A 12890-nucleotide genomic window follows, 5' to 3' on the forward strand; every position below is an offset into this window, starting at 1 on the left:
AGCACTTTGCTGCTAACACTAAATACCTTTAGATACTGGCATTCACCAATCAAGCGTTATAAGGAATGGCTTGGATTGGAAGGGACCTCGAAGAATCATCAAGGATGGGGCATACACAACCTGTCTGGGCAGCCTGTTCCAGCACTTCACCACCCTCTCGGTGAAAAAACTTCCCCTGACATCTAATCTAAATCTTCTCTTCTTTTGTTTAAAACCATTCCCCCTGTCCTATTGCTTTCTACCCATGTAAGAAGTTGATTTCCCTTCTGTTTATAGTCTCCCCTTATGGCTTGGAAGGCTATAATGAGGTCTCCATGGAGTCTTCTCCTCTCCAGGCTGAACAAGCCTAACTTCTTCAGCCTGTCTTTATTGGAGAGGTGCTCCAGCCCTCTGATCCTTTTCATGGCCTTCCTCTGGACCCTCTCCAAAAGCTCAGCATCTTTCTTGTGCTGGGGACATTAGACCTGGATGCAGTACTGTAGATGGGGCCTCACAAGGGCAGAGTAGAGAGGGGCAATTGCCTCCATCTCCTTGCTGGCCACTCCTCCAGGATATACTATTGGCCTTCTGGGCTGCAAGTGCACGCTGCAGGCTCATGTTAAGTTTTTCATCTACCAGGACCCCCAAGTCCTCAGCAGGGCTACTCTCAAGGAGTTCTCCCAGTCTGTATGTGTATCTGGAATTGCCATGACCCAAATGCGAAACCTCGCACTTTGCTTTGTTGAACCTCATTAGGTTCACATGGGCCCACCTTTTGAGTTTATCAAGATCCCTCTGGGTGGCATTCCTTCCTTCTGCTGTATTATCTGCAGCACTCAGCTTGGTGTCATCAGCAAACTTGCTGAGAGTACACTTGATCCCATCATCTACATCATTGATAAAGATGTTAAAGAGTACTGGTCCCAAGACAGGCCACTGGAGGAAATCACTCGTCACCAGTCTTCACCTGGCCATAGAGCCGTTGACCATAGCCCTCTGGCTGTGACCTTCTAACCAATTCCTTATCCACCGAATAGTCCACCCTTAAAATCTGGACCACTCAGTTTTGGAGATGAAGATGTGGTGGAGAACCATGTCAAAGGCCTTGCAGAAGTCCAGGTAGATGACATCAGTTGCCTTCCCTTTGTCCACCGATGCCATTGCTTATAGAAGGCCACCAGACTGATCAGGCATGACCTTCCCTTGCTGGAGCCATGCTGGCTGTCTCAGATAACCTGCTTGTCCTTCATGTGCCTTGACATGTCTTCCAGGAGGATCTGTTCCATGATCTTCCCAGGCACAAAGGTGAGGCTTACTGGTCTGTAGTTCCCTGGATCCTCCCTCCCTTTCTTATAAATGGGAGTGATGTTTTCCTTTTTGTCATGTTATGAAACATGGAAAGTATTAATGGTTGTTCCAGTGTTGTGGACCTAAAGTCGCAGCCCTGTTTATGGTAGGCAGTCAACAGATATGTGGCTTCATTAAGCTTGGAAGAGGGATACATCGTCACTTGGTATGAGAAGCCTCAATCTAGCTTCAGTTATTACATGAAAATTATACCACTCTACAGAGAAAGAAATGTTGACAGAACCCATAATAGGGCTTCTAGGTCCTATAACTGAAGATTAAGGTGGCTCTGATCTGCAACTGTGATTAGGGATATGGAGTCATACAAGCATGCTATACAATGTGATAACTTCCCTGAATATTAAGAGAAGGAGAGGCTGTAGCATATGACCAATGGTGAAATGCAGATTATGAACTCCCTGAACTTGAGTTTGCAACAACATTGCTGAAGTAATCTTTCTCCCTAATTGCTTCTATGTCTAGAGAAGCTTTCTTAGTACTCTGAAACATGATGTGGGAGTTACCTATCCAGATGCTCTTGAAAACCAATTCAAGAACACTCTAGTAGCAATCTGATCCAGTGTTTTGTGCTCTTTTTAACAGTGCATGTTCTAAACAACTTGAGTGCATGTTGGCTTAGAGTTGGTTCTGCTGCTTTTTCCTTCTTATGTATAAAATATACTCTGTTCTATCACTATGTAGAGAACATGCTACAAACATGCAAAGTTACTAGTTTTCTTTAAATAAGACTGTTAATCTCATTTTAAACTTCTGCTCTGTTGTTTGTATAGAATTCTGGTTGTGAAAGCTTGAACTGACAAAACATTGGTGTGGTGACTGGGTTATGTGTAGTACCAGTGAATCCTTCTCCTTAAGCATTCTATTTTGTGGCTGCAATAAAACAAGAATTCATCTCTCACTTTATCAACACAGATTATCTGGGTGCTCACAACCAAGTGCAATCTTTATTTTTGGATTTCGGAATGGGAAGGAAACATACTAGATACTGGTGGCACAGCTCTGGATTGCAAGTGGGCTGTGTAAGTTTTGATGCTTGATTCCATGGGTAGGACCATGGGATAGAATCAGCACAGACTTTGGTATGTATGAAGAGGGCAAAGATCAGTTATTTGAGTGTCAAACTTTTTAGTCTAGCTTTTCAAGTAGTTTTAGTTAATGCAAAGAAATCAATTATAAAATTCCCTCCTGCTGTTGAATCACACTTAAAAGCTGAGTTACTCTTGAAAATGGGGAAAGAAGGGTTAAATGTATGTGAAGTTTTATAATTTACGTACATAATCAGGTGTTCTTTTTCTTTTCTCAAACATTCTTTTCTGTGAGAAGCTTCTTTCTGAAATCAAAGTAGATGTTCTGCCATACCCCTAAAAGATGGTGTTATGATCTTTATCATCTGCTGCAGTAAAAAAAAAATCTAAGCTGAAGAGGGAAGAGCTGCATATTTGATGTCAGAAGATTCTTGTATTTCTGAAGTGTAGCAAGGACTTTGGAGTTGTTACAACCTCCGAAGTTGACAGGATCAGGGATTCAGTGAGCATCTGCACTGGATTCTAGGATTTCTCCTGGGTTTTGATGCTTTGAAGCTAGCTAGTTCTAGTGTACTGTAAGTGATTCTGCTGCTGTACAGTCTGTGGAGGAACACTTTCTGAGATTAGCTGTGCCTAAACTACAGGGGTATGGGCATGATTCCCAGCTTGTAAGTCTGCAGTGCAGATGAGTTGGGTCCTGCAGATAAGAAGATGATAGGGGCATTCACCTATTGCCTTGTCAGCTTGGCAGTTGGGTTGAAAGCCAGTACACTCTGTTGCATTCTATAGGCTGAGTCATCTGGGGACTGGGACTGGACAGCATACAGCAGCATGCAGCTGCCTCAAGTCTTAGATTCAGTTCATGTTTATTGCTGCGCAGTATGCATCTTGTTGAAATGAGTGTTTTGTCATGAATTCTGAACAGCAATGGCCTCAACCTTTTTAACTCATGAACTGCATTGTCACAAGGGTGGGAAATAACAACTGATTGTCTACCATGATCGGTTTTCTTTAGTGTAGAGCAGGAAATAGTTAAAGACTATTATAAGTGCAGTCGGAACTCTTCATTAAGTGTTCACTGTTTGTTTGTTTTTTTTTAAGATAGATTTACCATGCCCTAGGTAAATGCATTCTCCATGCTAGTTTGTACAGAAGATGTTCCAAAGTCCTGTAGTCCATACTTCATCTCTCCTGACTCATTGGAACGCTAGTCTTGTACACATAATGGTCCTGCTATCTTGGAAAAAGTGAAATGTGAGACCTCTCAGACTTAAGAGAGATGGGGTGGAAAAACTTTGGCCTCTGTATTTGGAGTCCATGGAGTTGGTATTTCAGTCATAGTCCAAGTTTCTTGACACCAACAAAGAATGAGTCACTGATATACATTGTACATTTCCAGTTGTCATTTTAATGTGCACATTCTTTGGTTGCTTGTTGCCTTATAAACAATGTGCTTTATTTCCCTTCTCCTGTTGCCAGCTTCATCCTGTGCACTGGAGTTGCTTACCCTTTTCTTTGGTTTGATAACACAACTGGACACCTTAATAAAACTTTGGAATCTTTTTAGTTGAAGCAGTGTTTTTGTACTCATCACCATTTTGAGCTGCACAACTCACAGGTACTAAAAACTGCAATAACATGAAATGGAAAACTTACACAAGGTTAGACATCTGATCTGTTTAGAAGTATGTCCCAGAAAAAGCACTGTGTCAGATCCTTGACAAGGAAATGTTAGAAACCTTGCAGTAAGTATATATTTGGATTACAGAAAACAGCTCTGTGCCAGACTTCCAAGTCCCTTTGGCTTAAGGCAGCATCACCTGTAGCTGAGTTATTCCCTTAATGTTTGTCTCACCTGTTCTTTAAAACCTCTGATGATGGAGACCCCACAGCACCTAAGGCAAGACGTTTTAATAGAGATTATTTCTGTTCCCTGTTAAGTAGGGTACAGTGAAAGAAACTAATCCAGAAACGAAATGAGAAGTGTCTTTTAACAGTGGAAAGTAAATTCAATATATTTTTATTCTTTGTAAATACAATGAGTACAACTTTTTAACTTCACAAATCAGTTAATCCACTTTGTACAGGAAAAGTTTTACTCATTCTATGATAGTCCAAGTGCTGATTTTTCTCAGTGCTAGTTTCTAATAACAAATCAAATTTTGAAAAGTACAGCAGCTATCTTTAGTTTTTTTTTTTCTACGTGTTTCATACATCAAATAAGCAGCTTATAACATTTTTGTGTGTAAGAGGGTGTAGGCAAACAAGGCTTCAAAATTAGAACCTGGAGTTTTCTAAGAAGGCATTGGAGACTTCTGAAAGTTGTTAGCATAGTCTCAGTCAACCACCTTTATTTCCTTGAAATAAAATTATTTCTGTTCATGTCTTTACAGTCATTTCACTTCTCTGCACATCTCATTGACAAAGGGTTTGGCCACCGTTGCCTTTGGTTTCAGCAGTGTGCCAACGGTACAGCCAGCAGGTCACTGAAGCAGTCATCTCCATTGGATTTGGTTTTGCTGTTTTTGTCTTCCTTCCTTGACTTGTCCTCTTTGCTGGGGGCTGTGTGGGTGGGTGCGTGTGTGTAAGAAGGAGAGAAGGATCGGGGACTTGTATAAAGCTCTTCTGTTATGAGATACTAATGCTGGTGACATCTGCAACACAGATCACCAGTTTATTTTGCAGGAAGAATGGAATTGCTGTCATAAGCTACTTTTTAATCAGTTCTGAAGGCCACTTCATGATGTACTACTGCAGAAGCAATGTTTTGGTAACCTGGTCTTAAATGTTGCCTACTGTATTAAAACATTTTACCAACATAGGCTTATTTTAAAACAGTTCTGAAGGCCACCACATCTCACGTTACAACAGAAGCCAAGTTTGGTCACCCAGTTCCAAATACTGAACAAAACTAAAGTACCTTCTTTCACATTTTGTCTCAGATCTGCCAGTTCAGTGAGAGAATAGCACAGTCTTTGTTAACTATGACTGGCATCTGAATTGCCTCCATCCTGTAGTAACAGGAAAAGCAGCCAAATTCCAACCACTTTCACTTTTTCTGTAGAACAAAGCATTCTCTCCGTGATCTAAATCACTCTCTTCAGAGCAGCAGAATCATATCTACTTGGGTATTTTTCTGTCAATGGGTTTAAAGGCTAAACATTTCCAGGCTTATGCTTCCTGTAGATTTTGTTAGTTGAGGCTTATTCTCCGTAGATAAAAGTTCTTCTCAAACTGTCCATCCTGATCGTTTGTTTTAAGGGAATTTATATGTCACTGGATTTGTACATATCTGAAAGCAGTCTTGTGATTGGTACATTCCCAATGGTCTTTTTGAAAAACACTTCTTCTATTGTAGATGGACTAATAGAACGTAAAGCTGGTAGAAGCAATAAAAGTTTTCCGAAACGACAGGGTTGTGTGGGGTACCTGGGAAGGAGAGAGGAAAAAAACGTTAGTGAAGTTTCTAGGTATTTCTCTGAAGAAAATCTCCTACTTTATAGAGAAGACCAATATTCAGTGAATTGTATGGATGGGTGCTACCCGTGCTAAACCCCTTGTTCGTACTCACGTGAGCAAGAAGGTTGACCCCAAGGAAAACTCTCTTAATGGAGGTTAGCAGAATATAGACCAAGGTCCCTGAGTTTTGATTAGCTCCCTTGTTTATTCCCTCAGAGCAGTAGCAATACAGAGACAGGATCTGCTCTGGCTTGTCCCTCAGACAACAACTATGTTCTTGATGCAGTTCAGGGACGAGCTTGACCTATAATAAATACCCTGTCATTTAAAGTGCAATTTAAACCTAGCTGGATTGTCATGGTAATCATTTTGCCTCCTCATGATTGCCTTACACATTTAATACAATTGATGTTTGGAAGGAATTTTTTTGATTAAAGAACCTGTGTTTTGTCCTCAGGTAATGTATTTGCATTATTGGATATTTTCCATCCTTTCTCACAGCTTTTGAAGCCAGTGTAACACAGATATGGATTGTACTTGTGCTTACACTGACTTTACACTAGTGTGATTCTCAGGCCTCTGTGTAGCAGTGGTTTCCCTATAAGCAGGAATAGGTCCATGAAGAAAAGTTTCCCTTCTCCAGACTGCCCTCCCCCACATCCTGCTGAAAGCACCTGACCCCACTGTGATTAAAGGGCGGCAATACTCTAACACGGGCAGGAAGGCGTGCTCAAGCCCGAGGGTAAAATACGAGGTGAAAGCCATTGGAGTCAGTGTGACAGTTCTGATAGCAGAGCCAGGATTTCTCCCTTTGTAGAAAAGTTGCAGAAGTTTTGTTACCCTGAAACGGGAGGATGGGGTTGTTGGGCTTTGGTCATTTACACAGCTTGGCACTACTCAGAATATAGGCAGTCTTTCACTGCATTGCTTGCAGCATTTGTTTCTTTGAGAAAAGTAATCTTCTACAAAAGATTCTCTTTAGCTTAATATTTCCTACAGTGCAAGAATGGAATGGAGATGTCACCATGCCTGGAATGGAAACCATGGCAATGTGACAATATCTTTCCCTGACTTTTCTCTCCAACAAGCCCTGGCTCACTCAGAGTCTCCAGGGAGCACTCTCCATGGGAAAGGCCTTCTGTGAGAACAGGAACAGGTTGCTGTGCAGTGGTGATTCTTTTTGCTCTGAACTAGCCAGAACTGGACAGAATTTGTGTTTTTGCTCCCAATCTCCAGGGCAGGACATTGCCTTTGGGTTAAACAGAAGTGCTTCAAAGACTGCTGCCATCTATTCTCTGACATGGAGTTGACTTCTGCTAGGCAGAACTGCTATTAGAGCAGATAAAAGTTTCAGAAACAAAAACAACATAAAAGAGCCTCTTCCACCACTCCGTCTCCCCCTGTGCTGCTCTCATGAATCTCCATTGCATGGGCTATGACATGGACTGTACAGGACCTGCTGCAGCTCTCCCTGGGCATCCTGACCCAGCCAGGGATGCTGGTGCAGAGGATGCTGGGTGTGCTCTTTTGTCTTCTCCCCTGCCCCTCCACTCTGTACAAGTCCGTGGCAGGAGGGTGCTCGTCCCTTCAGCCAAGTGTTGCAGACTGGGGATTCCCATTTTGTACAGCACGTGTCACCCATTCCTGGGTTTAGCCCTGAACAATTTGTGGGATGCTGGCTACAGCTTGTACAGCAAGTCTTAAGATTTCTGTGCCCTAGGGAACCTATACTGGGTGAGACAGTTAATTTTTTTTCTTCTGAAACTGATTCCCTCACTCTGCTCGGGCACCAAAATGGGTTTCACTAGTTTATTTTTTTTTCAGTTTATCTTGGAAGAGCCATTGAGCCTCTATGCTTCTCAATTTCTATCTGCAAAATGGGGGAAATACATGAGGAAGTGTACTGGAGATCCTGGGTGAAAAGCACTTACACTGCCATGGGGCATGATGTTGTGTGTCACTATTAGCATTACTTAATAGAATAAAAGGTGGAGGAAATCTAGCCTTTGAGAATGCAAAATGCCCCACAGCAGTATCACTTCCCAGAGGAAGATCTCTCCTTTTACCGTTTTCCATTTGTCTGAGTAAACGCCATCCTCCTCACTTCCTTGGGAAATGCCTAATCCCAGGAGGCTGGCTGTCGATTTATACGTGCTGTAAAAGCCATCGGTGGTAGTGACCCCTCTGCCACAGCGGGAGCAGGACGTCACTCCTGCAGCTGCAAGAGGGACTCGGTGGAGCTGACCTGGTGTGGATGTAGCTGTTCAGGGTGAGCTGGGCCTCGTCCTGGAGGGCGGCGATGGCAGTGGCATTCCGGAAGCTCCTCAGCTCGGACCCGCTATGTGTCGGCACTGGAAAGCAGACGAGACACAGCTCAGTGGGGTCAGGACAGCTCAGCTGGCACTACCCATGGACATTAAGCAGTGTCATTAGTTCCCCAGAGCTCCACTGCCAGCCTTTCAAAGCTCAGCACTGGCCGTTGGAGTTCCATACTGGGAAACAATCGGGTGGTACGGTGCTACATGTGGTTTAAAACGTCATTTTCACTTTTATGTGGCAACTTCAAAGCTATCGGGCCAAATAGGCACGAGGTGACTTCTTCTTACCAGCTTTGAAAGTGACGATGCATTTGAGACAGGCAAATTCAGTAGCATCTAGCCGGAGTTGTCTAAATCTAGCCACAACCTCCTGTAAAGCCTGTATTTCCGAAATAATTTTATTCAGCTTCTGAGAATCTGTATTGTCACCGTTCATGCCTGAAACAGAAACAGATGAAATAAATAATATTAAATGCATTTGCTTTATTTTATATTGATTTCTGACAAAATCCTGTGTATCAATATCCATTCTATTGTCACACTTGTCTATCTGGTTCCATGTAAACTGACTATATTGTATGAAAGTTAATATAAAATCTTCTCTTGGATGATAACAAACACAGTAATTTGCATTTAAATGACAATGCAAGCAGTCATGAATACAACAAAACAACATTATTTGCATTTAAATATAGATTTATAAATGACAGGTATGCTCTATTGTTCAGTAGGAATTTGTTATTCTTTACATGTTGTTCTTTTTTCAGTAATGTATTTTTATGGTAATTTTTGTAACAAAGTCATTAAATTGTGCAATTCTTACCAGATACAGCCAGTAGAGTGTTAGCATCAACTGGAATGGCCCATTGTGCTATTCCTAGAACAAACAGTTCTCTCCAAGCATCTTCCAAAAGCATCAGCTGTCATACAATAGATGTACAATATAACATAGTGTATAATTTATAGATTTACAAACAATTTAAATATGTAAATTTCTGTTATTTTAAAAACTGCTTTAAATGCTTGTCATGGTATTTTCCCCACCAAATTTGTTAGCTCTTCTCTTAGCTGTTTGAGAAGGTGTCTGGAAATAGGACTATGTATTGTAGACAATCACTTGGTGTTGGCTCCATGTGCACCGTGTTGTAGACCAGAAGGGAAGAGAAAGGAGAGTGAGAAATCCTGCCCCCAAGAGCACTTGCCTATGTTTTTCAGCACAACTCTTAGCAGCATGGGCTTTCTCCTGCTCTCCGTGGGCACACAGAGCTGTCCTAGGACAGGCTAGAAGAGTGCTTTATTCCTGCTCTCTAGGGATTTTCAGCTCTTCCTCACAGCCATCAGCAGGGCAGCGGGCTCTGAGCTCAGCATCTGAGCAGCTAGGCTGTCAGCGTTGCTACTTCCCTGCAATTTTTGTACATTGTCAGGCTTTACGAATGATGTGCTTTTCTCTGTTTGGAGGCAATGCCATCTATTTCCGTGGAGAGGCACTGGTGCATCTGAGGAGACGTGACTCCTGATAATGCATATGGCAAAGCCAGAATAGGCTTATTTAGTCCTGAGAACATCTATGGGTTGTTGGCCCCGACCAACTCTTAGGAGGGGTTTGGAGGGCCCTAATTAAACTGAAATTTGTTAGCTCCCTGGCCTAGCCTAAAGGACATGCTGAGGTACATACAAATCACTGAGACCTCATTTCTCACTGTATAGTGGGAGAGATGTAGAAGGGTGAGACTGTAGTGGACTCAGGAGGGGTCATCTGATGGCTCCATGCTGTGAAAACAGATTGCACAGAACATGCAGCAGAAAAGAGCAAACCACAGTAATATTGCTGTGGTTCCTGAAAGTGTCAGCAGCATCTTAGGGAGATAGAAAGGAAGGCATATAAAGTCTAGAAAATTCTAAGAAAGGAATACCTCATACCAAATGAATGTTTTCCTTGGAATCAGAAAGTAATATGAAAGTAATAGATGATACAGAAAATGTGCACTGAAAATGAATCCCTTATCCAAGTGCTGTAACGGCACTGAGAGTTTTAAACCACCCTGTTCTGATCAGAATGAGAAGAGCTCTCAGAATCTTGTTGCTACAGTCTTAAGACTTCAATGTGCTATGTGCTTTGTAGAACTTCTACATAACTTGGTTAAGGAAATTGTGACTGAAAAGCATGTTGTCTCTGTTTACATACAATTAGTTTGAAATAATTTCTTTGACAACGCTAGAAGCTGCTCAGATCATTGTATGTGGAGGGAATCTAGGCACAGCACCAATCTCAGCTCCGGTCAGAGCAGCAGAACCTGCCCGTGAGTCTTGCAAATGCTGTAGCCTGCCTGCCCCAGCCCCTCCTCCGGGTAATCCCGATGGGTATACAGGTTTCTGTATGACATAGGAAATGGTTTGCCAGCCTTTCATTTGTTTTTGTAATACGTTTTTTGTCATTCATTCATGCAGATACAATGGTAGTGAATGGTGGTTCCTGGAAGATATTGGTTTCATATGTTCTTTCCCACTGAGCGTTTAAAGTCAGAGGACTTCAGAAATAAGAGACTATTCCAATAGCTGAAGCTTTCTTCATGCCTATGCATAAGTCTGTAAAACCATCAATTAAAGTAATTCATGCTGAAGTCATACTCAGCCCTTCAAAGAAACAAGAAATGCCAAGCTTTCTAAAAGACCGGTTTTTGCTTCTTAATCCATCTCGTCTTGCTAGCGTGGCCTTTTCTTGCTTTTTATTGCAGTGGGCCGACCTGTCTCATGGAGCAGCTGGGCAGGTGTGCTGGCCAGCAAGCTCAGAGCACAGCATTTTGGTTGTGCGGCTCTGAGGAGGTGGGGAAGGGGCAGCCTCTGCTTCAGCAAGACGAGTGGCACGGCCATCACAGGCCTGTGCCTGGACAGCAAATTGGCTTCTGCTTGTTTCCTTGCCTTCAAGATGAGGCTGTTCCAGAGTCTGGAGTCACAGTGTGGTTCCCTTTTCAGAAGAGCACAAAGCAAACGCAAATCCAGGAAAAGGTTTCAGATTCTACTCAAGCAGATATCAGGGATACAAAAAGAGAAAATCAGCCATTTACAGCTGGGCCATTGTCAATTAAATACTGCAATGGCACTATTATAAAAATCAATAGTCTGATTATTTGTGAAATAAGGTGATTAAAATTAGGGTTATTTCTTCTCCAGCTTTCCTGAGCACAACAGGGGAACCACGTGGCAAAAGCCCCACATCAAGGCCTTGGTGCTGAGCAGCTCGGAGTTTTGAGGAAAACAGTTTGCAATGAGGTTCAGCAAGTGGAGATGAGGTTCAAGAATAGCTGGGATTTTTATATGTAGTTCACCCATTTTAGCCCTGAAGGTGAAGCAGGCAGTGGGTTGTTAACGATAACAGGTATCTGTGGCAGAAAAGCAGGCCTTGCTGGTTGAGGTGTGCCTGGTCACATGCACTGGAGACTTCCCTTGCTCCGAGGTCCTGCCACCTTCTTCTCTGCACGCAAACAGAGATGGCCTTCTGGGAAATGTATCCATATTATGTCAAATTAAGACTTCACCTAAGGAGATTCCAGGGAATTTTGTTGGTTGCTGCAGATGTTGCTGGTCTGGAGATGGGCCCAGCACCTTCCTGCACCCCGTGTCTCTACTGATGCAGAATGCTTGCTGTGTCTCCTTGGTAGTGGGGCCTGTTCCTTCAGCTGCTTCGTATGACAGATCCAATGCTGCACAGGAGTCACAGCAGCAGAAGACAACAATAGAAACCAGTGTACTGCACTGAGACCGCTGCCTTCCTGAGGGTGGTTGCTTAAGGCCTATGCAGCCTCCTGGGCCCTGCCCATCCCTCCCCTCACACACTTAGTCCCTAACAGCATCACAGCTGCAGCTGGGTCCTTGTTAGTCTGCTATCATGATAGAGGTTTTAAGATCTGCTGCTATAAAAGAGACTTTTCAATAGACCTTATCTTTACTACATGTTGTCATGGTCTACCCTTCAGCATAAAACACTGTGTGTTCCCTGAGAAGCTCTGTTCAAAATCTATATTTGCATACATACTGCAACTCTTGCAACATCATCCATGGAAGGTAACTAGTTCCTCTGATGACTGATACATGCAACATCTAAGCCACAGCATTTCTAGTAACCATTTTGTGAAATTAGCTCAGTCATATCAAAGTATTAGACATCTTTTATGATTAGAGTTTTGTGTAGATTTCTCCCCTTCCATTTTATAATTATCTGATTACTTTTTTAAAATTAGTCCGTTATACAAAGCACACAGCATCCTCATCAAGGATCAAGTCATTAAGAAATTGCTTCATCTCATATGGGTCACATGTGATTTACTTGAAGAAAAGGCAAATTGTCATAGAGGAAAACAAGACAGATTAGGGAAGGTTTTAATTAACGGTGAAAAAATATTGGGGGCTGGCCAAATTCTCACGCCACTATATTGGACTAATTGTAATGTAAGTTCATGGAAAATAATGGGAACAAGAAAAAAAATGTTGGCTGTGTGAACTACTGAGAGGAAAGGGAGAGGGAGAGGAGAGGAGAGGAGAGGAGAGGAGAGGAGATGAGAGGAGAGGAGAGGAGAGGAGAGGAGAGGAGAGAGATGAGAATAGCAGTCAAGTTCAGAGTAGGTGAGGAAAGATAAGTGTATTTAAAGAGCAAGGTGTTTCTCTCCCTTCTCCCAAACCCACCCATTGCAGCAGGAGCAGAACAGCTGGGGGAGCCTGGTGCCATCCCCAGGGGCACCTCCTG

At 42.7% G+C, this 12890-nt stretch overlaps 1 protein-coding gene across 1 annotated transcript in view; it reads right to left on the bottom strand.

Annotated features, from left to right (window-relative positions):
* The window catches only part of NR2E1 (nuclear receptor subfamily 2 group E member 1), a 19156-nt gene continuing 9905 nt past the window's right edge, over positions 3640-12890 (bottom strand). Inside the window, exons 6-9 of the mRNA XM_021392003.1 lie at positions 8973-9069; positions 8438-8587; positions 8077-8182; positions 3640-5801 (exon numbers count right to left, since the gene is read on the bottom strand). Coding sequence (XP_021247678.1) covers positions 5639-5801; positions 8077-8182; positions 8438-8587; positions 8973-9069 — 516 coding nt within the window. The 3' untranslated portion in view covers positions 3640-5638. The remainder of the gene's footprint in view (positions 5802-8076; positions 8183-8437; positions 8588-8972; positions 9070-12890) is intronic.

The sequence above is a fragment of the Numida meleagris genome, chromosome 3 (assembly GCF_002078875.1).
Source record: "Numida meleagris isolate 19003 breed g44 Domestic line chromosome 3, NumMel1.0, whole genome shotgun sequence".
NCBI classification, from domain to species: Eukaryota; Metazoa; Chordata; class Aves; order Galliformes; family Numididae; genus Numida; species Numida meleagris.